The 27,443-nt window shown below is 45.9% G+C and overlaps 1 protein-coding gene across 1 annotated transcript; it reads right to left on the bottom strand.

Moving 5' to 3' along the window:
• Positions 1-26,974, bottom strand: LOC140390552 (zinc-binding protein A33-like). Its single transcript, XM_072475728.1, has 6 exons — positions 26,471-26,974; positions 6,958-7,053; positions 3,887-4,120; positions 2,321-2,343; positions 2,112-2,227; positions 1-608 (listed from the first exon to the last, which is right to left on the bottom strand). Exons 1-6 carry the CDS (start codon positions 26,843-26,845, stop codon positions 31-33), a joined length of 1,422 nt encoding a protein of 473 aa, XP_072331829.1. The 5' UTR covers positions 26,846-26,974; the 3' UTR covers positions 1-30.
• Between the last annotated feature and the right edge of the window lie 469 nt (positions 26,975-27,443).

Here is a 27,443-nt window from a genome sequence, read left to right on the forward strand (position 1 = left end):
TCCCCCTCCCCCACCTACAGGAAACAGTCTTTATTTGGATGAAGGGATAAAACCCTCATCCTCCTGGATTGTTACTATCCGCGGACAGATTTTCAGGGGTTCTGGGTTTTTACCCCCAGCAGTGAGTTCTGGACTGAAATAAGGATAGAGTTTCTCAGTGAATGTCCCAGTGAAAGTGTAGATATGGGACTTGTTATCTGAGTTATAAAAGGAAACCTTCCCTCCCTCATAATCCAGACAGACTCGAATCTTTCTCGGCTTCACTCTCAGATCTAAGAGTTTTGGTGGATTCTCCCAAGCCCAGTATTTATTCTCCTGTCTCAGAGCCAATCTCCACAATCCGTTATCTGGATCCAGGGTGAATTCCCCCTTCCTGTTTACGGATTCCTTGGCCACACCCACACTCCAATCAGTCTTGTTTCCCACCTCCACCTCCCAGGAATGTTTTCCTGATGTGAATCCCTCTGATCCCAGGACAATGACACAGGGAACAAATCTCTCCGGATTGTCGGGAAGCTGCTCCCATTTCTCAGTGTATCTCACGGTGCTCAGGTCCTCAGACAGGAGAAGGGCAGGATGGGCTGTATTCGGGTCGAAGGTGACTGGAGCTGGGGACAGATGGACACGGATAAAATGTTCGTCCCTCTCACTGTAACTTTCACAGCCGGTCAGTGATTGGCAAAATCAGCCAGGAACCAGAATTAGGAATTCATCCCCCGGGGAAGAGTTTAAACAGCGCACAGGGGGAACCGGAAGTCACGGGAAACGGGGGAAGGTTTTACCCGGAGACCACACCCTGCAGTGAGGCTGAGGAAACCCCGTGACAGAGAGAGAGAGAGTGACAGACACAAAAGGAGAGATGGAGAGAGTGGGGTAAAGCGAAAGAAAATGTGAGGGACAGCAAGGTAAGAGAGAGCGAGCGGGAGCAAAGGAGAGAGAGAGGGAAACAAGACACAGCGGGAGAGTGAGGTACAGAGGGAGAGCGAGTCAGTGAGCGAGGGAGGGAGAGCGCGAGAGTGAGGACAGAGCATGAAGGAGCGAGGGAGAGGGAGAGCCACAGGGAGGGAGTGCTAGGGGAGAGGGATTGAGAGTGAAGGGGAACGAGAGCGAGTTGGAGGAATGGTGATCAAGGGAGAGTGAGAGGGAATGTGCCAAACTGAGGGAACGAGCGAGGGCGAAGGAGAGCCAAGGGGTGGGAGTGCAAGGGGGGAGGGAGTGTGAGAAGGGGGAGAGCGAGAATGAAGGAGAATGAGAACGAGGGAGAGCTAGCAGCAGGGAAAGCAAGGTGCCTGGAGAACGAGGGAGCGGGAGAACAAAGGGGAGGGAGAGTGAGAGGGTGGAAGAATGAGGGGTCGGAAGAACGGGGTGAGGGGCAGGGAGGGTGTGTGAGAGCGAGAGGTAGGGAGAGTGAGCAGGAAGGCGGGTGCGGAGGGGGGAGGGAGAGAAAAGGGAGGAGAGCGCGGGGGGAGTGATAGCGAGGGGGACAGAGAGAGTGAGGGGTGAGAGTGAGGAGGAAGGGGGAAACCATTACAGACTCAAAATGGAAATCTCGACCTGAAAGCCTCGATTGAAGAAAGCTGTGCTAGAAACAGCCATCTGTAACAAAGTCTCTTTCGTTTTACTTTCAGCATTATTTTTACACCCATCTTCCCCCCTCTGTGTTTCTCTGTCTTGTGTGAGTGCGTGTGTCAGTGAGTGTGTGTGTGTGAGAGTAGGGGGGATGGGTTAGGAATTAGTTAACCTTTTGTATTTGCTGCATATTTAACTATAGTTAGTGTCAATAATAAAATTAATTGTTTTTAAATTTACAAACCTGGACTGCAATTATTGGGTGGTGAAGGGCCAAAGACTTTGGGTGTTTTTCTCTGAATTATTTATTAATTTAAATTGTGTTGTTATTCCGGGTCAAGTGGGGCTGAATTGACGACGCACTCGCCCAGGGGGTCGTAACAATAGCTGATCTGACAATTCTGTATTTTAACAGAAAACTGGCTGAAGTAAAATCTAATCTGTTACAAATACAATTCTATATTTAATATAAAGAGACCGGTCCCTTCTACTAATAACCGAGAGAGCTGTTTAATAGCTGGGGTCAGGAAGCTCACACCCACCTGTATCAATCACCGTCAGCATCTTTTTCCACACTCTGTACTGCAGTGAGCCAATGTACTTCCCCACATTTATTAACGGGTAAACCTTCTGTGGCTCTGGGAGAGTTCGCTTCAGTCTGAAACAGGAGATAAAGGTCAGTGTTGGATCATTCCAGGCTGGGCGAGAAATAGGTTAGAAATTAAAATCAAATCAAGGGGGTGAATTTTACCTTTTCTGTAAATCCGGAAATTTCTGTGGAACAAGAACAATTATTACTGTTTGTGTTTGGAGAACATTTTATCACAAAAAGTAAAGTAACAGACTGGATTCCACAGGAAAGTACATTTTAAATATCGAAAGTTATTGGCCTGCCTCTTGCTGTCCTCACTGGACTGTGAGTTACTCCACAATATTACAAATGACTCGATCTTACTGCACAACACAACTCACAGAGTTACAATCCAATTATAAAATCCTCATCAATGTCCAATTACTGGAATTAATTTATTAACACTCACTTGGTGGAACAGAACATATTGCTGAAAATAAAGACACGTTCCTGATGGAAAATGACCAGATGAATGGGAATTCCATTGTCATGAAGTACAGGTTATTAAACAGACAGGGTCAATTATATACATGTTGTAAACGTTGAGCAGTCCACAGAGAGAAAAATGTCCGGTTTGTGGACAATTCCGGTTTGGGGACAATTCCGGTTTGTGGATAATTCCGGTTTGGGGACAATTCCGGGTTTGGGACAGCCGGGTTTGGGGGGCTGTACCTGTCCAATAGAAATCACCTAGAAACTGGGGTAAATCTGCAATGTTAGTTTAACCTTCAGTCTTGGGACTCATCAAACTTGTGTTTGAATCTTTGTCTGCAGTGATACTACAGACAGAGTGTCAGACCACTCTGTGTAAGCTGAAGCAGACAGAATGAATTCGAATGTCAGCTCCACTTGCAGTGAGTCACACTGAGCTCAATGAGCAACCAGCTGAGTGGGAACTCCATTGTCAGAGGCAGCGGCTTTCCGCTGAGGTCTTAAACCCAGCTCTCTTCTGTCTGCTCAGGTGAAGGTAAAAGATCCCAAGACTATATTCCAAGAAGAGCACAGGAGTTCTCTCAGTGTCCTGGTCAACATTTATCCCTCACCCAACACTGTTCAAATAGATTCATCAGCATCTCAATACACAGCAGAGAATTCACTGAAGTAAATACTCAGGGGTTCACTGAACTTCCTGGGAAATTCTGAAAATCAAATTGATCTTAATTTAAATGTTTTCAGTGTGGAGACTCTCCCCTCTCACTCTCTGAACATTGAACTATTTAACTGCTGGGAGGAAGCTTCACCTATCTTGTGTATCTGACCCTGGAGAGCTCTCTCCTGGACAGAATCATTCCAGCTCTAGCCAGGGAGGAGCCAAGCATTGGAAACATGGTCCTGCCTGGCTGGATCCTGGACTGTAGTTCCCAGTCTCAGACCAACAACTGGAAATGTCCACTCGGGGGAGAATGGTCTGACCATTCGGAGGGTTCCTCACTCTGGATGAAGCTGATTTTCTTCATTGTTTAATTTGATGAAACTATCCCTCTATAATATTACAGTAAACAAGCTCCAGATTTAGTCATTTCCGTGTTAAAGAGCCGTCAGTGATCCTGGGTGTGAGACAGAGGAAACCAAATGTGACAGGTGATTGGGTTGTTTTGGTCGGTGAGTTTTATATTCTAGATTTTGATGACACATCCTGCTCATTCTTCAAGACGGTGAAGGAGAGAAAAATAAATAAACAGTTACCGTTAAAAACTTGATGTTGTCCTGTTCCCTCAGCTCTTGTTCAATCTCCTGAACAGTGACTGAAAGCAATGAGATTTCCTCCGTTATCTTCTCAATCCACTCCTTCATCTCCTGACTCTTTTTCTCTTTCTCCAGTTTCAGATCTTCCAACTCAATCCTCTCTTCCTCACGGAGAAACTGGTGAAGTTTTTCAAATTGGGCTTTAATCTGTTTCTCTGTCTTTACACTTTGGTCCTTTGGGAAATATCAGTGAGATTGAAAATTAATGAGGATTTTTAAAAGGTTGTTCAGCCTGAACAGTTCTGTTCAGATCAGAATATTCCAGAAAAAAACATTCCCAATCTAGTTAGTTCCCAAACTGGATAATTTATTAAGGTGAAGACATGACTTTGATACAGAAAACTATTCCCTCATGCAGTGAAATCTAGTTAATTGATTAGATATAATAGATAATCGATTCGCAGATGATAATTTATTCAGGAGAGGGAGCTCTAACTGAGGATCGAGTTACTGATTTCTCTATTTGGTTTACTGGTGATTATCTTGGATTTGAAACCCCAGGTTTTAGACTCTCTGTCCAGTAGAAACATTCTCTGTATCTACACTATCAAACCCTGAAATAATTATAAAGAACTCAGCTGACCTCACAGCTTCTCTATTCCACAGTCAGTTTAAGCTTTCCTGATAGGTTTAACCTCTTAGTTAAGACCATAAGAAATAGGAACAGGGGAATAGGCCATTCGGCCCCTCGAGTCTGCTCCGCCATTCAATAGGATCGTGGCTGATCCGACATTCTTCATGTCCACGTTCCTGCCCTTTCCCGGTATCCCTGATCAGCAATCTATCTGCCTCAGCCTTAAATATGCACAAGGACTCTGCCCCCACAGCTCTCTGTGGTAAGGCGTTCCAAAGACCCACAACCCTCTGAGAGAAGGAATTCCTCCTCATCTCAGTCTGAAATTGGCTCCCCTTTATTCTGAAACTGTGCTCTCTGGTCCTAGACTCTCCCATGAGGGAAACATCCTCTCAGCATTTACCCTGTCAGCCCCTTAACAATCCGATATGTTTCAATGAGATCATCTCTCATTCTTCTGAATTCCAATGAGTAGAGTCCCAATTTGTTTCACCTTTTCTCATTAGACAATCCCTCCATACCGGGGAATCATCCTGGTGAACCTTCACTGAACCGCCTCTTGTTAGTGGGAGAGGATCTCAAATAAATCACTCAATGCCCAGGGCTCCTCCCAATCCTCGCATCAAACTGTTTATTTCGCCGGCGGGGAGATGAAGTCTGTTAAAGTCCCAGACCACCTCTCCGCCGAACAAAGGAAAACATCCATTCTTATACATTTTCAAAACAGCTACACAGCTCATTTCGGCTGGACCTTGTCCAATAATATTGGTTATAGATTACATACATTAGTTATATATACAATTAAATTTGACATGACGTAAAGTGGGTTGGCCCCTTACCAGCCCCTGACTTCATGAAGAAGCCACTCATACTAACTGTTAAAGTTAACTTCCCTGTCTGCATCTGGACACCTTGGGCTGGCGAGGATACATAATGCTCTTTGTCCTGCGGAGCTGTTATCACTCACTGGTGAAGTACTCCCATTTTTCCCATGTCTGTTTCAATCATTCTTGTCTCCCTGACTAACTCTGCTGTCTGGAATTGAATGATGTTACTTATACCAGTTTGCAACTGAACCCAGGCGAATGGTTGTTCTGGAATGTGGGTAGTTCAGCTAAAAGCCATTTTGTGTCTTTAGTATTGTTAGCTCAGCTTACCGCCATTTTGTGTCCTTTCTGATATTGGTAATTTTTAGTTTACAAAATCACATGCATTGTTTAGACACTATTGCTACAAATTGCCTCTTATACACGCATCTGAGCCAATGGGTACCTTTTGTCTAAAAACCTTCTTTCTAAATCTGACTTCAACAGCCTCCATTGAAATAATATATTTCCTTAAATAAGGGACCAAAACTGCTCCCAGTGCTCCAGATGTGTTCTCACCAATACCTTATACAGTTGCAGCAAGACTTCCCGACTCTTATCCTCCAACCCCCTTGGAATGCGGGCCAACATTCCATGAACCTTCCTGATTACCTGCTGTACCTGTCTGCTAGCTTTCTGTGTTTCGTGTACAAAATCCCCAAGTCCCTCTGTGTCACAGCTTTCTGCAGCTTTTCTCCATTTAAATAATACTCTGCTCTTTTGTTCTCCTTTCCAAAATGAACAACTTCACATTTTCCCACATGACACCCCGTGTGCCAACTATTTTCCCACATACTTAACCGATCAAAATCTCTTTGCAAATGGCCTGTGTCCCTCTCGCCATTTGCCTTTCCATCTATTTTGTTTTTTTTTGCAAATTTGGCTACAAGACATTCCCTTCCTCCCTCGGTGTCATTAATACATATTGTAAACAATTGCGGTCCCAGAACTGATCCATGTGGAGCCCCACTGGTTACAAACTGAAAAAGAATCCCTCATCCCATTCGCTGTTTCCTTCCTTCACCCCCAATCCACCCTCCCCATTTCTCTCCTTCACTGACAATCCCCTCCTCCTCCCATTTCCCTCATTCCCCTCCCCCTTGTCCACCCTCCAAGGATCTGTGAAACATCACCTCAGGGTGATGGGCCTGTGTCGGCACTGTCAGCGAGTGGGTCACGATACAAGGCAGGAGAGTGATGATCCCTCGCTGTGAGGTTAGCTCTGGTGCTCCTCAGTTTATGCAAAAGTCTGATTCTGTCTGTCTGCTGACAGGACCCTCACACCCATCCTCTGAACAGGGTCTGCATCGGGGGCTTTTGATCTTGGATCACTGTGCCCGAGGGGAGCAGAGATGGTGGAAGCGGAGGGTAACGGGATGGGGGTGCGGGCAGCCTGTTGTAAATATTAACGTGACAGATTTACCACCTTATTCCCAATGCTTTGTGCATTCAGATAAGTTCTGGAACCATCCTTGTGATTTCTTTTACACCTCCTCCACTGTCTCTTTATAATTCTTATCATCGAGACCAGAATTCTGCCAGAATACAGAACAAAATAAGATCAGAAATACCTGAATGTGAATGAATGTTTTCTCATAATCACGTTTTACAGTGTTACATTCCTCCTCCTTGTCCTGGACTGGCTTCAGTGAGGTTCGCAGTTCCTCCTGAACAAAAACATAATTTGTACATCTTTCTGAAATAGGAACCCCAAATTAAATCTCATTCTGTTATTCACAGTGTGAGGTAGATGTTCAGTTCACAGTCTGTGTAAAACTGCTGTTCAGGATACTGGCTTAGACATTGTGAAATAAACTTTGAAAAGTTTCTCAATCCTAACTGTGGCTCATTATTCCTCTGAAATCTGTGACCCACAAATCATGGAAAAGCTGGTCTGACTCCATGAAAATTGTGGGAGACGAGGAGATCCCTACCCTGGAATGGAGCTGCCCAGGTTTGGAGTGCCGAGTGAGGGCTCACTACTGTAGCCACGTAAAATGGCTGCGTTCCGATTAATCTGGCCAAAACCCAGTTTGAAATGGCTAACCCGAAAGACTGCTGGGAAAAGAAGCTAAGAAGACACAAGCAGGCAGCTGCAGACAGTATTGCATATTCGGCTCTGGGAAGTTAGCCCAGATCGATACTCAGGGCTATCAACAGCCCATCAACCCAGGTATTTGCAGTTACATTCAGGACTGTTTGCAGCCCATCTATCCAGACATCTGCAGTTTAATCGGCTATCCCCGGGAACAATTGCAACATATTAGCAATTGAATTCCGGGCCAGACCTGTCGGCGCCTGCAGTGGCCGAAACAAAGACAGGTGAGCGATCACCCCCCGATCGAGGAATCGCCTCACCATTGGACACATCGACCCCAGGGATTGGGGACAAATCCAATCACTTGGACTCAGGGTCAAGGGCCGCCCCGAGAGGCGGGAAGCCCCGGGACCCTATAAAGTGAGGGGCCAAGTTCAGATTGCTCTCTATCCCTTCTTCTCCTGCTCGAGACCTTCACAAGAACATCAACCAGAAACTGTAAGTTTGACTCCAGCGATCGCTATCCGGTAGAGACACCTAGCCACCGACCTGTATCAGCCTTTTTGAATCCCGCGGGCCAGATCCGATTGGATAAGCCTTTTGTTTCCCTGACCTGGTGGGCCCTTCCTAAAGTTAAGTATTGGCCAGTAGTGGTAGGTTTCTATATAGATAGTAGGATTATTGTGTAAGCATTACTTGTTGTATATAATAAATGACCGTTGATTTCAATCTTACTAAGTGATGTGCTGACTTATTAATCATAACTCGAGCTTGAACCATGTGGCGGTATCAGAAAGATACCTGGCGACTCGTGAGCAAAGATGACAGAATTAGAGCTAATAAAACTAAGGCTAATAAAAGCAACATAATTGGCGACTCCGCCGGGACCCGACAAAGAAGTGGAAAACCACTCCGGGAGAACCCCAACAATTTGAATAGAATCCAATCGGAAACAAAAACAAAAAAACCCCACAAGTGTTCCAGCGGTTCTGGTTAATAATTCACAATTTGGAAGTGTGTGTATGCATGCGTAACTAACAGGGTTATAAGGTAAAACTGATAGATTTTGTTGCGTCAAAACTGTCAGAAGTCTGTATTTTCGGAAATTAGCGCAAGCCGTACCCACATCTACGACACCACCTTAGCCCCCTGTTCCAAATTTGAACGTAACGAGCAGATAAGAGAGATGGCCATGCAGGCAATGCAACGCCTCATGAACCCCGAGGAATTTGCGGTCGCAGCGACCAGCAGCAGTAGAGTGGGACAGTGTCCCATTTGGGAAGTGGAAATTCGCAAATTTCTGCAGGGCAAAGGATGGCCCGTGTGGAGCGGTTTCTGTAATAATGACGACTCAGGTCCCGGAAGTATAGGGCATACTTGGTGGGAGAACATGAGTGAAATCCATAAGAAAAGCTTAGCGAAAGCGCGCAAGCCGATGGCAATCGTGTCCTGCATGGCACAATTGCGAGGCACAGAGGAGGTCGTCAGGACGCTCCGAAAAGAAATAGAGGGCATACATCATATGGGTAAAATCGATGTATGCGAGATGGAAAAAGAGAACCTGGAATTGAAAAGGCAGTTAGAAGCCAAGGACGAAGAGGTGGCTGACGCCAAACGGGGTCACCAGTCTTGCCTGGCGCATTTAAGCAGTTTTCAATCCCAGTATGAGAAGGCTTATCAGGACACGCAGCGTGCCATCCTGGTTAAGAAAGAGATAGAGAAGCAGGTGGAGACGCTACAGAAGCAATGTAGTGATCTCAAGGCAGCCTTGAGAGCGCTCCACGCTGCAACCACGGAACAAAGGCAGAGTACCTTAGACCATGCAAAGTGCCGAAAGCAAATTGCAGACCTGCAAGCAATGCTTTCTGTCCAAAAGGGATTCCAAGACACCTTTGGGGAAAGTTTAGACCAGGAAGACGGCCCTGATTGGGAAGAACTGCAAGAGACAGCGCAGAGATATGTTCAGGGAGCATGTGCACAGGGAAAACCCCAAAGGAGGAGAGCACCCCCAACCCCCACACAGCAGGGAATACAGGCTCTCATGAACCCTGTAACAACCCACCGCACCGCCACAGCAGACGAGGCGGAAGTCTTATATTCCACCCCCCTCACAGTGACCCAATTACGGGACGCGTGTGCTAAAATCGCACCGTTCCTTCCCGCTTCAGACCCGCACCATTTCTTTGCCACCGTCAAACACCAGGCGACCATGTACGGCCTGGATGAGAAAGAGCAGGTAAAGCTCACGGTCCTCAGCTTAGACCCATCGGTCGCAGCAGCCCTTCCCGACCCACAGAATGTAGGAGGAGGCACCCTTGCAGAAATGCATACCGCGATCCTGGGTGCGATCGGGTACAACCGGGGCGACCCCGCAGACGGTCTAAATAAGTGCAGACAGAAAAAGTCTGAACACCCCACAGCGTTCGCAGGACGCTTGTGGATTCACTTTGAAGCCGTTTTCGGAAATGTAGACCGTGCCCATTTGTCCGCAGACAATATGGCCAAATGGACCCGCACCCTTATCTCCCATGTCACGGAAGCAGGACAGAATGCCTGTAGTAATTATGACCCCTCGGAGGAGGCTCACAATGAGAAGTGGGTGGTCAAAAAATTGTCCCGCGTTTGGGAACAAGCGGCTCACGGTAAACCCGCAGCTAGAACCCCTGAGGAAAACCAAGCCGCCGCAGACGTGCAGGCAGTAAGAACCACTATCCACAACCCCGCCTGGGTAAACGAGGGAAAGAGCAGCCCCCCAGCAAAACAGCAAGAATGCTACAATTACGGACAGTTGGGACATTTTGCCAAAGAATGCAATGGCCCTAAAAAGCCACAGAGAGCCCAACAGACAGGCACTATCAATAAGTAAAAGGCAGAGCCCATACATAGCGTTAGCGCCCAGTCCGATCAGACAGACGTGACCGGAAAGGACTGACGGTGTACAGGCTCCCCCAGCTGGGTCTGCGATACCCTGTGGGATAGGTCAGGACGACCCATAGTCGCAGCAAAGGTTAGGGGACAGCCGATCGAGCTTCTCTGGGACACAGGAGGGTCCCGCACAACCTTAAATTCCTCTACCCTTGGTGAGGACACGTGGCCCACCACAGCCACTATCACCCTCAGCGGTTTCACAGGCCACTCACAACAGGGACATATCACAACCCCTGTACCCATCCAAATCGGCACCATTAATACAAAACACCCCGTAGTGTTAGTCGACCTGCCCCCAACAGCAGAGCACATTTTGGGGATAGACTTCATGAATTCTCATCACCTCTCTTTCGATCCAATCAACCAGTGTGTCTGGAAGATGGTGAAATCCGCTAGAGCCCCCGCAACGCTCAATATAGGGAATTATATGAACACAATTAGCGCAGTAGGCGAGTTTTGGTTCAACCCCACCACACTCAGCACGGACCGACAGGTTAGGGCAGTCCTGCAAAAGAACAGGGCAGCATTCGCAACCCACAAACACGACTGTGGACGGATGACCGGTTCCGTACAAATAACAGGACCGGACCCAAGACCCCAAAAACAGTACGGATTTCCCCTAGAAGCAGAGGGAGAAATCCTAAAGGTCATAGAAAGCTTATTAGAGCAGGGCGTCCTGAGATCGGTAGCCTCAACTAATAATGCCCCGATTTGGCCAGTAAGGAAACCCGACGGATCATGGCGCTTGACCATTGATTATCGGGAACTCAATAAAGTCACCCCCATAGCAGCCCCCACCGTAGCAACAAGTCCCGAGACCATGCTCAAACAGGGACTCCATGCCCGACATTTCACGGTTTTGGACGTCAGTAATGGGTTCTGGTCCATTCCATTGGCAAAGGCGTGCCAGTACAAATTTGCCTTCACCTTTAAAGCACAGCAGTACACGTGGACATGCCTGCCACAAGGCTTCCACAACTCCCCCTCCATTTTCCACCGACAGCTGGCAAATGGACGAGCGAAATTTTCTCAGCCCGAATGCCTGGTACAGTATGTGGACGACCTACTACTGCAGACAGACACGAAGGAAGAACACATTGAGCTTCTGTGCGAACTCCTGGAATTACTACATTCCATTGGCTGTAAAGTCAACCCCAAAAAGGCCCAGATATTGGAAGAAAAAGTGATATATTTGGGTACAATTATCACACACGGCAAACGCGAGATCGAGCACAAAAGAATTGACTCGATCGCTAAATTGCCCCTTCCCCAACACGTTTCCGCCCTCCGGTCGTTTTTAGGACTGGTTGGCTACTGCCGAAACCACATTGACGGTTTCGCCAGCAAGGCCCCGCCCCTCTCAGACCTCCTAAAGAAAGGAACCCCCTGGGAATGGCTTCCGCAGCATACGGATGCTGTGGAATCATTAAAACAGGCGCTCATAGCCGCCCCCGCACTGCAAGTTCCCGACCCGCTTTCCCCTTACGCCATAGAGGTAGCGACCACAGACCGCACCCTTTCAGCCGTGCTCCTGCAGGAACGGCACGACCAGCTAAGACCCGTAGCTTATGCCTCCCGGATTTTAGATGCTGTGGAGCAGGGATTCTCAGCCTGTGAGAGGCACCTGCTCACAGTTTTCTGGGCAGTCCAGTACTTCTCATACATTACCGGACTGAACCCCATCACCATTTTGACCGAGCACACCCCCACCCAACTTTTACTAGACGGACGACTTAAAGATGGTACCGTCAGCCAAATCCGCGCTGCTAGGTGGACCCTTCTCTTACAAGGACGGGACATCACAGTAAAACGGACAAAGACTCACACATACTTAGCGGATAATCTACAATACCCCGGAACCCCCCATGAGTGTGAAATCATCTCGCCCCACCATAATACAGGCCCCTTTGTAGCTAAAACACCCCCCAGAAAACTAGCCACTCCATCTCAGAACCCCCCTCACCCGGACACGCGTGACCCCATTAGGATTTATGTGGATGGATCATCCACAATCCTGGATGGGCAACGCATAACAGGCTATGGGATTTATTTGGAGGACGCGCCCACGAGGAAATCGCATTAAAATTACCCGGACACTTAGGCACGCAGGCAGCAAAGCTTGCGGCCATTGCTTACATTGTAGAGCACCCAGATTCCTTCCCCAGCCCAGCAGACATATATTCAGACAGTCTATACGTGTGCAACAGCCTCACTGAATTTCTGCCCCTCTGGGAAACAAGAGGATTTGTTTCCGCGGATGGGAAACCCCTCCCCTCAGCCCCATTACTCCGCCATATTCTGAAAAAAGCCAAAAACCGGACCTTTGGCATTATAAAAGTCCGCAGCCACCATCGTTCCTCCCCCCCCCGGAAATGTAAAAGCCGACGCACTGGCTAAGGCAGGATCCAGGCATGGGTATTTTTGGAAGCCCCCCGAGAGCGCCCCAGTGAGTGCGCCAGTGAGTGCAGTTCAGGTCGCGCAGACTAGGATCGAAGATGTAGTAGAGGCCCAGAAGCAGGATAGCGCTCTCACTGAAATCGTGAAAGGGAAGTTTCCAGCCTCATACGAGAGGTACAGAAATACAATAACCACACATGACGGTGTGGTGCTAAAGGACACCCTTTATGTAGTTCCTGAGCAGGATAGGAATCAAATAATCTGTTCATTCCATGATGGTCATGGACACCAGGGAATCGAACCCACCGCAGCCCACCTCAAACAGCTTTGTTGGTGGCATAATCTCAAAGAGGATGTTTCCCATTACATTGAGAATTGCCTCATCTGTGCACAGAACAACCCAGATAGATATGCCAAAAAGGCACATCTCAGCCACACCCGACCCGTTAACGGCCCCTGGACTAACCTCCAGATCGATTTTATAGGTCCATTGCCCCCTTGCAGGAATGGCTATAAATATGTTCTGGTGGTCATAGACACTTTTACAAAGTGGGTGGAAGCATTTCCAGCCCGCACCAACACTGCGAAAACCACCGCCAAAATCCTAACCCACCACATCTTTACAAGATGGGGACTCCCCCACAGTATTGAATCGGACCAAGGTTCTCACTTTACGGGACGTGTCATGCAGAATGTCCTCACGATATTTGGCATAACCCAAAAATTTCACATTGCGTACCACCCTCAGTCGAGTGGTATAGTGGAGCGCATGAATCGGACCCTAAAAACCACCCTTAGGAAAATGGTCCAGCAGAATAACACCACTTGGGATTCGGTCCTCCCCTTTGCGCTGATGTTTTTACGTAACACTATTTCCACCTCCACAGGTTACACCCCACACGCCCTCATGACCGGACGCCCCATGAAAGGGACAGAGTACTTGTTGGGTTTAGATCTGACCAGCCCTGAAGTTACGGCCCTCACCCATGAGAAAGCCGTTGAACAATTACTCGCAAATATAAAAACGGCTCAGGTAGCAGCCGCTGTTAAACTGGGCACTAAAAGAAAACAGAGCAAGGCCCGTTTTGATAAGGCAGTACATGCAACGGAGTATAATATAGGACAACAAGTGATGTTGTCTGTGTATAACCCCAGCACATTTCTGTCTCCGAAATCCTCGGGTCCGTACTCCATTACGGATAAAGTAAGCCCATCGGTATACAAAATCAAATACCAAAATGGTAAGACTGCATGGTTTCACATAAACCAGCTAAAAGCTTATGGAGCACAGTCAAACCACGCCCACCACGTCATGCTTGACGCAGCAGACCACACCCCGCCCACAGCCAACGTAACCACACCAACCCCTTCCACGTCCAGTCCAGACATGGACTCGCCCCCCGACTCCACCCACAAACTTTACACTCCGCCCCGGAACGCCCACAGACTGCAGCAACAGAGACAGCGACTGTGACTCTGACGACAGCCACAGCACGCCTCCCTACTATCCTGGTCCCACACCCTCCGACTTCGACTGCAGTGATCCCTTCCTCATCACTTTCTTAAACAACCCACACCACCGACCACCGAACCACACGGACGACCCCGACTTTGTTCCCACCCAACTAGACCCAACTCATTGGCACCGCGACAACTCCTGCAGACTCGTCCGCAACGACGAGAGCGACCCCAACTCACACCACGCAGCCCTTTCCGCCCTAATTCACTCCAGAGTTTGGCACCCGGGAGAAGGTGACGACCTCGGGTCTGACTCCCAAGCCGCCAACTCCTTTGCGACCCTGTTCGCAACAGAGAACTTAGGTGTCCACATGATGATTTAAAGGAGACACTTGGTGAAAAGTGTTGTCCTTCCTGATGGAGCCAGCAGGATGTTTTCCGTTGTTTGTATGTTTGTTTAATGTTGTTCGTCCGACATGAGAAATTTTCTCACACGCCCATTCTGCCGAAACCTCTGAGGACTTGCCTCAGAGACCCACCGAGACCAGACGCTTGTTCAGCGGAACTAGCTTTTCAGCTGATACTTGTTCGGGTATCAGACGCCCGATCGTAACTGCTCTTCTGATTTGACGGGAGAATCACAGCAGCAACCCCACCATGATGACTACATTTTTGCCCGTTCTTGTCGGTTGCTCAGGCAGTGGAGAAGCGGCGTGAGACCCGCCCTGCCTGGGGACCCCCCCCGTTGGTCAAAAACGCTGGGGTAGGGGACATACGGTATTGGTAGCCGTCCTACCCGGGGACTCCATCAAATCTTACCCGTCGCGGCCCATACGCACCTCATTAGACCTTTTCCTTTCAAAAACAGGTTTATTTATTTAGGCAACCTTTGGATTGCCGCCAAATGCTATTTACATCCTAGAACATTTGGATGATAAACTTAGCACTGGTCCACCATTGGGAAGTGTGCCGTGTCCTAACATTTGTTTCGAAAAAAAATGGGGGAGAAGTCACATATTGTGACCAATTATAAGGGTTTAATTGGCCCCAAGAAGGACAGACACACTAACACACCGGATATTAAACCAAGGTAGTTACAGATACTATGCTTGTTTTACAGAACTCCAGAAGCTTCAGGACCGGAGAAAAACAGAGAACACAGAGAAAGAAAAGAAAGAGGACAACCATGAGGACTTCTTTCATCGTGCTCAACATCTTTTTGGACATTTGGTTGCGCGGGAACGCGGACCCCATTACTCCAAACCTCCCTGCCGTTAATGTTTCACTGCCCCGCAGTACCGAGGGCCCAGTCACCAGCCACGCTGCATTATCCTGGTGTGCCAAGTTCATAACTTGGTACTCCCTGTCGTACGTTATTGAGGCGCTGTTAGCATTGGCCATACTCTGCTGTGCAGTACAGACCATGCGCCTCTGCAAGTGGAAAAGGAGAGCGTACCACGCTCTAACCCTGGTATATCGGATCCGATCCCCTATATTCGGTTATGACCAGACCCCAGACCCCCGCGACCTATGAAACCAGAATAATAAAACATGCACTTGCGTTTTTCCTGTCAATAAAAAGAAATGTATGATCCTGAGCTTGACTGCCAAGCCAGGAAAGAATAAATGGAATATTTTGATTGTTGTAATACGTTTAGAGAGATAGGATTATGTAATGCTTGATGAGTGTTTTAGGTAAAATTAGAGGTTCCAAGTTTTTATTTTTTTAGATACATGCCCCTGCCTGACATAGCGCCCTCAAGAATTGTTTAGGTAAACTTTTGTGCAAAGCTAGGGTCAGAGTAGTGGCCATGTAGGAGGTGTCCCCCCCCCCCCCCCGGATCACAAGGAGGGTGTGTAGCCACCTAAAATGGCTGATTCCCTATTAATTTGGCCAAAACCCGATTTAAAATGGCTAACCGAAAAGGCTAATGGGAAAAGCAGCCAACAGGACACAAACGGACAGCTGCAGACAGAATAGAGTATTCGGCTCTGGGGAAGTCGGCCCAGATCGATACCTGCGACCATTAGCAGCACATCAACCCAGACACCTGCAGTTTAATCGGCTATCCCCGGGAACAATTGCAACATATTAGCAATTGAATGCCGGGCCAGACCTGTCGGAGCCTGCAGTGGCCGAAACAAAGACAGGTGAACGACCACCCCCCGATCGAGGAATCGCCCCGTTATTGGATATATCGAACCCAGTGATTGGGAACAAGTCCAATCACTTGGGGCTCAGGGTCAAGGGCCGCCCCGAGAGGCGGGATGCCCCGGGACCCTATAAAGTGAGGGGCCAAGTTCAGATCGCTCTCTCTCCCTTCTTCTCCTGCTCGAGACCTTCACAAGAACATCAACCAGAAACTGTAAGTTTGACTCCAGCGATCGCTACCCGATAAAGACTCCCAGCCATCGACCTGTATCGGCCTTTTTGAATCCCGCGGGCCAGATCCGATTCGATAAGCCATTTGTTTCCCTCACCTGGTGGGCCCTTCCTAAAGTTAAGTATTGGCCAGTAGTGGTAGGTTTCTATATAGACAGTAGGATTATTGTGTAAGCATTACTTGTAATACATAATAAATGACCGTTGATTTCAATCTTACTAAGTGGTGTGCTGACTTATTAATCATAACTCGAGCTTGAACCACGCGGCGGTATCAGAACGATACCTGGCGACTCGTGAGCAAAGGTGACAGAATTAGAGCTAATAAAACTAAGGCTAATAAGAGCAACAGAGCCCCCGAGGGGGGAAGCGGTGATGAGGCGGTTCCTGGATGGGTTGGAGTTTCGAACGTGGAGGAGGGTCAGGTGCAGGGCCTGGAGGCCCCGATTGGGTTGCGTGAGGTGATGGATGGCATGGGGGCGATGCAGACAGGGAAGGCCCTGGGTATTGAATATGATAAAGACTGAGGTGTTCCCGATCAATACCAGAGGGCAGGAAACGAGATTGGGGAGCTGCCGTTCGGTGGGGACGAGCTTTAGATACCTCAGTATCCAGGTGGTCCGAGCTGGCCTCAGCTGCATATACTGAATTTGGCTCGATTGGTGGAGGGGATGAAGGGGGATTTTAGGAGGTGGGATGTTTTGCCATTGTCGTTGGCAGGACGGGTGCAGACAGTTAAAATGACCCTGCTGCCTAGGTGTGTGCTCGTTTTCCATAAACTTCCCATCTTTGTCCCCAAGTCGTTTTTCAGGAAAGGTAACGGATTGATCTCAGAGTTTGTTTGGGTGGGGAAGGCCCCGCGCGTACGGCGGGATTTTCTGGATCGGGTGAGGGGGAGGGGTGACTGCCGTTTCCCAATTTAATTAATTATTATTGGGCTGCGAACATTGGGATGGTGAGGAAATGGGCTGTGGAGGAGAGGTCGGTTAGGGGACGGGTGGAGACGGCATCGTGTAGGGCGACGTGTTTGAGGGCTTTGTTGTTGGCGCCTCTGACGTTCTCGCCGGCCAGGTATTCCGTTAGTCCAGTGGTGGTGTCGGCTCTGAGGGTGTGGGGGCGATGAAGGCAGCACTCGGGGTTGGAGGGCATGTCATTGTGGGCACCTATTTGTGATAACCATAGGTTTGTGCCAGCGAGACTGGATGTGAGGTTCCAGGGTGTGGTGGCAGGCGAGGATGGAATATGTCGGGGACCTGTTTATTCGGGGAAAATTTGCGGGGCTGGAGGAGTTGGAGGAATTGTTTGAGTTGCCTAAGAGTCAAGACTTAGGTTCCTGCAGGTTTGGGATTTTGTGAGGAGAGAGGTGCCGTCTTTCCCGGGGTTGCTGCCTCCGGTGCTGCAAGATAAACCTCTGTCGGGGGCCGAAATAGTGGAGGGGAAGGTTTCGGGTATTTACAAGGAACTGATGGAGTGGGAGGGTGCCCGGGTGGAGGATGGTAAATGCAAGTGAGAGGAGGAGTTGGGAGAGGAGCTGGGGGCTTGGACATGGGCTGAGTTTTGCAGAGGGTGAATGCGACCTCGTTGTCTGCAAAGTTAAGCCTCACCCAGTTTAAAGTGGTGCACAGGGCCCACATGATGGTGGCGAGGATGAGCAGGTTTTCAGAGGGGGTGGAGGATAGGTGTGGGCGGTGGGTGCAAGGGGGGGGCGTGGGCCGCGAACCATGTCCACATATTCTGGGTATGTCCAAGATTGAGGGGGCTCTGACAGGCGTTCTTGAATGTGATGCTGAGGTTCTGGGGGTGAGGGTGGCCCCGAGTCCGGAGGTGGAAATATTTGGGCTGTCAGGAGATCCGGGAGTGCAGGGGGGGGGAAGAGAGGCCGGTGTATTGGCCTTTGCCTCCCTGATAGCCCGGAGATGGATTTTGTTCTGTTGGAGGGACCCGGAGCCACCAAAGGCAGGGGTGTGGGTGAGCGACTAAAGGAAACTATAATTTAAGGATCTTAACCTGTCGAACTACGCCAGGTTTGGGGGAAGCTTAGTTGATGAATCAAGTCCTGGCGCAATACGACAAGTTGTAAGATTTGTAATATTTGTAGACTGTGTTAAGTTGTTTGATTCCTTGTATTATTCGACTGTGTAAAGTTGAAGGAATTTATATCATCTCTGCTATTCGGTTATCAGTAGCACTTTGCGAATACTGGAACTCAGCAGAAATTTGCAGTATAAACTCCTCAGGTGCCAAAAAGAATTGTTTTATTTGTAGTCGCTTGATTACAATTTGAAAGTCATTTAAAAGGCAATTCGTAGACAATTCGAAGCTTTCAGAGAATTACAGACATTATCTTTCTTTGCTTAGGCAGACAGCTCGAAAGTAACTTTTTAAAGGTCAAAGTCTGGCAATGAAACATGAAGAGAGAGAGAAAGCTAATCTTCAGCTAAACTCAAACTCAAAGTCAAAAGTGGACTAACATCACTGACACAGACTGTTAGACTGACAACCCCCAAAAGACATAAACTAAAATGGAGACTAGAATCAAAGGCAAAAACTGACTAAACTAACAGAAAGACAAAACTTAAGCACAACACACCTTCAAAGACAATAAAAACACAGACAACACACGAAAAACTAAACACTAAAACAAAACTTACAAAGACAATACTCACAAAGACAACAAAACCCCAACCTAACCTAACCTAAAATGGCCGGGAGAAACTTTTTAGTTATACACTTTCATATCTGTCTTAAGTCGTCTAATTACACCCCAATATAATCCTAATTGGTTTGGGTTAGACTCAAACACATTTGATTTGATGGCAAGCCGTCCATCTTCAATGTGCAACATCAGCTTTTCTGACCCAGCTGTTATCTGCATTGTGAACAATGTTGCTGTGTATCCAGTCCCTGTCCTTGACAATTAGCACAAGACAGTGTCAAATTATCTTGCAACTGTGCTTTTTTTAATGTCACACTGTTTTTTTGAAAATATGCATTTGCCAGAACAATGGACTTCAGTAAAAGTGAATTATGCTGTATAAATGGGTATTAAAAACTGGGGCTCAACATTTATGCTTAAACAGCTATCTTTTACCTATACTAGTTGTATTTGAAATACTTGGCTTCTACAGTCGGCCCTTTGATAAATCGAAAAATTGAGATATATCAGGAAAGATTAAAATACATCATTAATGCGATAGGATAGGTAAAAGCGCAAAGAATCATTGCAGTTTTAAACAATAAAATGGAATTAACATTGCAACAGGCATTTCAAAATAATTATTATAATTAATAAATTAATCAAATTTGATCACATTGGTAATTAATAATAACTTCTTGTAAAATGATTATACAATAAAAGTTGAACATATGATCTAGTAATAAATGGTAAAATTATTATCAAAATTGATGTCAAGTCTTTGACATCTTCTGGATAATACACAAAAGCTTGTTGAAAGGGTTAATTTTCTTACAGAGACAAAAAGAGGTGTATAGCTTGGAATGATGCCATTCGCATCTTTAAACTTTTTTTTGTCACTCAAATGGACTGGGAGTAAAAGTTGGATTGCTGCCAAATTCCCGTTATCAAATTTCTTTGAACGATATGTTCTTTTGACTTTTAATCAAAGATTGTTGGGTTTTTTTTTAAACCAGCTTCCACATTGTTTGAAGTTTTACTTTCCAGGCTAATTTTAAACATTTATTTTAAAATATCAAATACAATAACTTATTAAATATATAACTGAACCAATCTTGTGCTGTATCTTGATTTTCTGTAGATGAATTTGTCGATTCTGTTAAAGGAAACACAGCTAACAAGATATGTTAATTTCTTTAAATTAATAAAGCAACGTTCAGAATGACAGTTTTCTTAAGTTGACAGTTCTTGGCAACTTTTTAGCGATACATTGAGGGTTCTTTAGCTGCTTTGATGGCAGCCGTTCTCTTCTGAGTAAGTTCCCTTTTTCGTTTGGAAATTTTCTGTCCCAAGTAAACATCTTTCTGGGCAATTTGTGCTTTGTGAAAGCTAGCTTTGCGACTGTTAGTACTGAGGTGGTTCAAGACCATCCGTAAATCTTTGTCATGATCATCTTTATTGATAGAGGTTATCAGAACATCATCTTCATATTGGATAATGGTGGAAGGCCGAACAGGCAGTTGCCTGAGATGATTCTGTAAAGCCATGTGGTAAACAGTTGGGCTATTATGATACTGTTGTTGATTAACTGTAAAAGCAAACCATGGTTGTAGTTGCTTAGCCAGTGTTGCTGACCAGAAGCCAAACTGGGTGTGTCTTGTTGGTACGTGTTACATGGTTGACCATGAGGTGGAAATGTATTGTAGTGAACATTGTCTACTTCATTATCATCTCTCGAATCCATCCGTTGTTTTTGATAGCATTTTGCCATCCAGTGTCCTACTCTACCACAGGAAAGACATTGTGGTATTTTCTGACGTGATTTTAATGGAGCAAGGGTACATGTTTGTTCTAGCGCTGGTGGTGAAATTGTAGTTACTGCTGATATTCCTGCAGGTGCTGCAACAGCCGCCGCTGGAGCAGCAGGTAACATGGGCTGGATTTGAGCAATAGGCTGCATTTGAGCAGCTGCAGTGTTAAAAGTTGCCTGATTGTGCAAACCACGATCTATCTGAATGCATCGGTCAACTATGTCTCGGTATGTGCCAACTGTGGCCCAAGCTGGTAAAACCAAATTCAAGGCAGCAGAAACTCCAGGTTTAACACCGGCTATAAAAGCCGTTTTTAATGGACTTAAAGTGCTTGCATCCCATGTGTCATTTTCCTGGTCGAGTGTCATCCCTGAATATTCCATCCAAGTACGTAAAAATCTTTCCTCAAAATCCTGAATATCTTCATTCTTTTTTTGAAAGCAAGCTGTGATCTTAGACCAATTGGTCCTCGGGGGGCGAAATTGTAATAGCCAATTCTTGATTGTTAGCCAACCAGCTTCTAAATTTTGCAAATCGTCTCCAAGGGCAACTTGTACTTCATTTCTAAGGGTTGAACTTATACGAGTACCTAGCATGATAGTCAGAATTTGTACTCCATCAAATGGGTGGAGACTGTAAATGGCTTGTAATCTGTGAATTCCATCCCATGTGATCTTACCACCCTTTTTAGGGTGTGGAAGACCCTTGGACCATTCGTCAATTTTAGAAGGATCAATTTGTTCATGAACCCATTGGTGGTCAAATATGTTTCTAGTGATAGTTTCACCATCTTCTTCTATTTTTTTGCTTCCAACTCTAACCTGTTTGCGTTTTAAAGGGGCTAGTCGAATTGCTTTAGTATTTTGTATTGTAGGAACACTATCTTCGTCTGATTCATCCGACAGAGAAAATGATTTATTTTTAACAATTGATCTCGGCTGTGCAATTGCCGATTGTGCCACTAGGTGGGTGGCTTGGACTGCTTTCTGAGTTTGTTCAATCTTTTGTACAGAAAGCATGTTTGTCAAAGATTTACAATGTTCAGTCACGCTGGTTATATTTCTTTCTAAAACACATCTTTCTTTCACTAACTTGCAATTTTCAAGTTCAATTCGCTCAGTTTTTAATTGCAATTGTCGGTATTTTGACTCCACTTCAAAGACTTGATTTTGGAATTCTGTTATTTGAAAAGATAACTGCTGGAGTTCAGAGGTTTTGTTTTGCAAATCTGTTTTAATTTCATCATGATGCTCAAGTTTGGATTTTGCAACTAGTAAATCTGTTTTAATTTCATCATAATGCTCAAGTTTGGATTTTGCAACTTGCAAACCTGTTTTAATTTCATCAGAATGCTCAAGTTTGGATTTTGCATCTTGCAGTTCTGTTTCAAGTTTGGATTTTGCATCTTGCAATTCTGTTTTAATTTCATCATAATGCTCAAGTTTGGATTTTGCAACTTGCAAATCTATTTTAATTTCATCATAATGCTCAAGTTTGGACTTTGCAGCTTGCAATTCTGTTTTAATTTCATCATAATGCTCAAGTTTGGATTTTGCAACTTGCAAACCTGTTTTAATTTCATCAGAATGCTCAAGTTTGGATTTTGCATCTTGCAAATCTGTTTCAAGTTTGGATTTTGCATCTTGCAATTCTTCAACAACTGTAATTAATTGCCTTTTAGTAGACCTATACTCATCATCACTTCGTTCAGTATTTAATTGCAGCTGTTGGTATTTTGACTCCATTTTAAAAACTTGATTTTGGAATTCTGACTCCACTTTAAAAACTTGATTTTGAAATTCTGCGATTTGAGCATTTAACTGCTGGAGTTCAGAGGTTTTATTTTGCAAATCTGTTCTAATTTCATCATAATGCTCAAGTTTGGATTTTGCATCTTGCAAATCTTCAAGAACTGCACTTAGTTGGTCTTTAGTGGACTGAAGCTGATGATCACTTTTATTTTTAACAATGATCTCTTGCTGACTGTGTATCTGTCCCGTAATTACCAGGGACCATTTTACACGTTCTGCACCGTGTAATCGTGTGCATTTTCCCCATGCTCTCTTGATATTATTGAAGGACCACTGTCCTCTGGGGATATCATACTTTGATTCAATTTTCTTTGAGGTTTCACATAGGTTAAAATGTCTACGAGTGAAAGATCTACAATCCCCCAACATATCTTCAACAGAAACATCTGGTATTCCAGCACCCCCCTTGGATGTAGTGGGGAGTAATTTTCTGTCTGCTAAAGGCTCTGAATCTACACTTTGATTAGGATCAGCCATAACTTTTCTTGATCGCTGACTGACGTTTTTTTATTTTAGTTACTGCAGTGACTCATCTTCCAGTCACGTCTGATAGTCTGACCGACCGACTGGCACTTGATTTATTTAACACAGTCTATAAAAAATGTTCTTTTCAAGGGTCGAAGTACTGATTGATGCGGCTTTAAGACTTTTAATGGGTGAAAAAGATATTTCTTACCCCAGTCTAGCAGTGGGTTCCGGCTGTCTTCTGGGCCTCCTCCGATTATCTCCGAAGCTTCCCGAAGGTTCCCGACCTCCTCCGATTATCTTCGAAGCTTTCCGTCGTCACCTGGGCCTCCGAAGGTCGTCCTCAGTACTCCCCCCCCGACTGCCTGACTACGCCAATTATAGGAAACTATAATTTATAGGATCTTAACCTGTCGAACTACGCCAAGTTTGGGGGAAACTTAGTTGATGAATCAAGTCCTGGCGCAATACGACAAGTTGTAAGATTTGTACTGTTTGTAGACTGTGTTAAGTTGTTTGATTCCTTGTATTATTCGACTGTGTAAAGTTGAAGGAATTTATATCATCTCTGCTATTCGGTTATCAGTAGCACTTTGCGAATACTGGAACTCAGCAGAAATTTGCAGTATAAACTCCTCAGGTGCCAAAAAGAATTGTTTTATTTGTAGTCGCTTGATTACAATTTGAAAGTCATTTAAAAGGCAATTCGTAGACAATTCGAAGCTTTCAGAGAATTACAGACATTATCTTTCTTTGCTTAGGCAGACAGCTCGAAAGTAACTTTTTAAAGGTCAAAGTCTGGCAATGAAACATGAAGAGAGAGAGAAAGCTAATCTTCAGCTAAACTCAAACTCAAAGTCAAAAGTGGACTAACATCACTGACACAGACTGTTAGACTGACAACCCCCAAAAGACATAAACTAAAATGGAGACTAGAATCAAAGGCAAAAACTGACTAAACTAACAGAAAGACAAAACTTAAGCACAACACACCTTCAAAGACAATAAAAACACAGACAACACACGAAAAACTAAACACTAAAACAAAACTTACAAAGACAATACTCACAAAGACAACAAAACCCCAACCTAACCTAACCTAAAATGGCCGGGAGAAACTTTTTAGTTATACACTTTCATATCTGTCTTAAGTCGTCTAATTACACCCCAATATAATCCTAATTGGTTTGGGTTAGACTCAAACACATTTGATTTGATGGCAAGCCGTCCATCTTCAATGTGCAACATCAGCTTTTCTGACCCAGCTGTTATCTGCATTGTGAACAATGGTGCTGTGTATCCAGTCCCTGTCCTTGACAATTAGCACAAGACAGTGTCAAATTATCTTGCAACTGTGCTTTTTTTAATGTCACACTGTTTTTTTGAAAATATGCATTTGCCAGAACAATGGACTTCAGTAAAAGTGAATTATGCTGTATAAATGGGTATTAAAAACTGGGGCTCAACATTTATGCTTAAACAGCTATCTTTTACCTATACTAGTTGTATTTGAAATACTTGGCTTCTACAGCGACCTTTCAGAATTCCTGCGGCTGGAGAAAGTCAGGTTCAATCTGCGGGGGTCGTGAGATGGAAACGGTTCATCGATTTCTTCAAGGAGGATTGAGTGGTCAGCGATGCTGGGGAGGGCTTTCGGGGGAGGGGTAAGGGGGGTTAAAAGGGGGGAAGGCGGGACATGGTGGGGGGTCGGTGTCGGAGTGGCTGGAGGGTTGGGGTTGTTGACTGGGTTGTGATGGTCGTTTGTTGTTCTTCGGTTGTCCTTTTGATATTTTGTATGTTTATACTTTGTTGGAAAGCCTTGAATAAAAATATTTGAAAAAAAGCCAAACGGTATTCACCGCACTCGAACAGCCCCTTACCCAAGGCCTCAAACGGATTGGCAGAGAGAGCAGTTCAGATGTTCAAGTCAGCAATGAAGAAACAATCCCACAGACCAGGACGCCTCAAGTTGGCCAACTTCCTTCTCTTGTATAACACCACCCCCGATGCCAGTCCTGGAGTCACACTGGCGGAGCTACTGATAGGTCGTCACCTCCAGACTTGATTAGATTTTGTTTTGCCCAATTTGTCAGGGAGGGTGGATGCTGGGCCGGCCTCTCGAAACAAGCAGCACCGTTATATAAAAGGAGACGGGTTATTTAAAGTTGGCGGCCTGGTCTTCGTAAGAAACTTTGCTTCAGGTTCACTGTGGTTACCCAGCGGGATTGTGGTAATGTCTGACAGGACCGACGGGTGTGGAAGCAGATAGACCATGTCGCGAGAGAGAGGCCACAACCCCAGTGGCTGAGCAGGTGGAACCAGCAGCATCGCCAGTGACCCCACAATGGAACCAGAACCGAGGGAACTGGGGAGTTCCATAAAGGCCCCGCCAAATACCCCTGGAGGTGCTGGAGGGGGGGGGGGCACCCCCGAAGGAATGGTCGAATCCTCGAGGCGAACACCTGCTGTTGACAACAAAACTGCCTTATTGGTGGAGGAGCCTGTTGGGGGGCTGAGGCGGTCCATTAGGCCTAAGAAGTACCCTGACAGATTAACCCTAAGAAAGACTGCTGTGGACTCCCTCCTTTTTTGTCTTAGCCTTTTCTTGTACATATTTAACTGTACATGGCCCATGTTGTAATGATGTTGCTGAGGGACCTCAGGGGGAGGGATGTGGTAGTACGGCCTCTTTCAGGAACGATCCTCACAATCCACGTGACCAGCTCGGGGTCTATCGTGCGAGAGCGGGCGAACCCCGACCAATGGGGGAAAAGCGCGAGGCCCTGGGAACGGGGGACTGGGCAGTGTGAACCCAGGAGTCGTAGAGTGAAGTCCTATTTCAGAGACCTGTGTGCCTGTGTATAGTTAACCTTCACCTTGTTATCAATAAACCCCTTCTGGTTAAACAAGAAGCCTCCGCAGCCCTGATAAATATAAGTTGTTGATTAGCTTCTATTAAAGTGGTGTTCAGACTGAAGTGAAATTCCTTCACTTTCTGTTCCTGGTTTCTGAAGCAGTGACACAAATAACAGTTCATCTAAAGACCGAGTAATTAAATAATAAACATTGAGAGACACTCAAACCCAAATCTATGAATGTTCCCTGTTCAGGATTCCGGTATCTGTTTCTGTATTTTGTTTCAAACAAGATCTCCTCACCTTAAACTCCTCAGCAGCTTCTTCCACTGGCAGGAACTCGTGGTTTTGATGATTTTTTGAACTCTGACAAACTAGACAGATGGGCTGATTGTCAGTTTTACAAAATAATTTCAGCTTCTCCTTGTGACGGCTGCATTCCTGATGAATTTTATCACCTTTATCACTTTTTACAAATGTGCTCACAATGTTGGAGAGGGTGCGGTTTGGTCTCAGGTCTCTGGATGAATTCTCCTTTCTACAGATGGGACAGGAGGTGGTGTCAGCTTTCTCCCAGTACTGGGTTATACAGGATCGACAGAAGCTGTGATCACAGCCGAGTAAGACAGGATCTTTATACAGATCATGGCAAACAGCACAGGAAAGATCATCTTCCATCTCGAAGGGCTAGTCACCTTGTTCTGTGCTCCAAGTAAAATGGTGATCAGAGTTCAGTGAAAACCTTTCAGTTTCATTTCCTGATTCCAGCAGCAACTTTTTATAAACCACAGCCCAGAAAGGGACGGAGCAAATGAGTAATATAAATAGACTGCAGATAAACAGGTTTGTTCATTGATATTGTTCAGTGAGTCACCACCCTGACAGTCTGATCCTGTAAAAAGGTAGATGTGATTTTACATTATTCGAATACAGAACAAACAGAACAGTGCATCTGGACAGAGTTATTTTTGACTGTTGTCACAGGAAGGAGTGAGTGTTAATTATTGCACAGTCAACAAGACAACAGATTCCTTTCACTATTAAAAAAATGTTCACAGTTTAAAAACAAAGACAATGGGTGTTGGATTGGGAAGTGAAGAGGTCACTTTCTAGGTGTTGTGTGGAGGTCACTTTCTAGGTGTTGCGTAGAGGTCACTTTCTAGGTGTGTGGGGGTCACTTTCTAGGTGTGTGGGGGTCACATTCTAGGTGTTGTGTAGAGGTCACTTTCTAGGTGTGTAGAGGTCACTTTCTAGGTGTTGTGTCGAGGTCACTTTC

The sequence above is a fragment of the Scyliorhinus torazame genome, chromosome 14, assembly GCF_047496885.1.
Source record: "Scyliorhinus torazame isolate Kashiwa2021f chromosome 14, sScyTor2.1, whole genome shotgun sequence".
NCBI lineage: Eukaryota > Metazoa > Chordata > Chondrichthyes > Carcharhiniformes > Scyliorhinidae > Scyliorhinus > Scyliorhinus torazame.

Bases quoted from the DNA above. Each gene is read 5' to 3' on its own strand.
- LOC140390552 (XM_072475728.1), bottom strand. From the start codon at position 26,845: ATGGAAGATGATCTTTCCTGTGCTGTTTGCCATGATCTGTATAAAGAT. The intron at 7,054-26,470 runs GTGAGGAGATCT...GTTTTTGTTCAG, and splicing joins AAGCTGCTGAGGAGTTTAAG to GAGGAACTGCGAACCTCACT. The intron at 2,228-2,320 runs GTAAAATTCACC...CTCCTGTTTCAG, and splicing joins TTTCCGGATTTACAGAAAAG to ACTGAAGCGAACTCTCCCAG.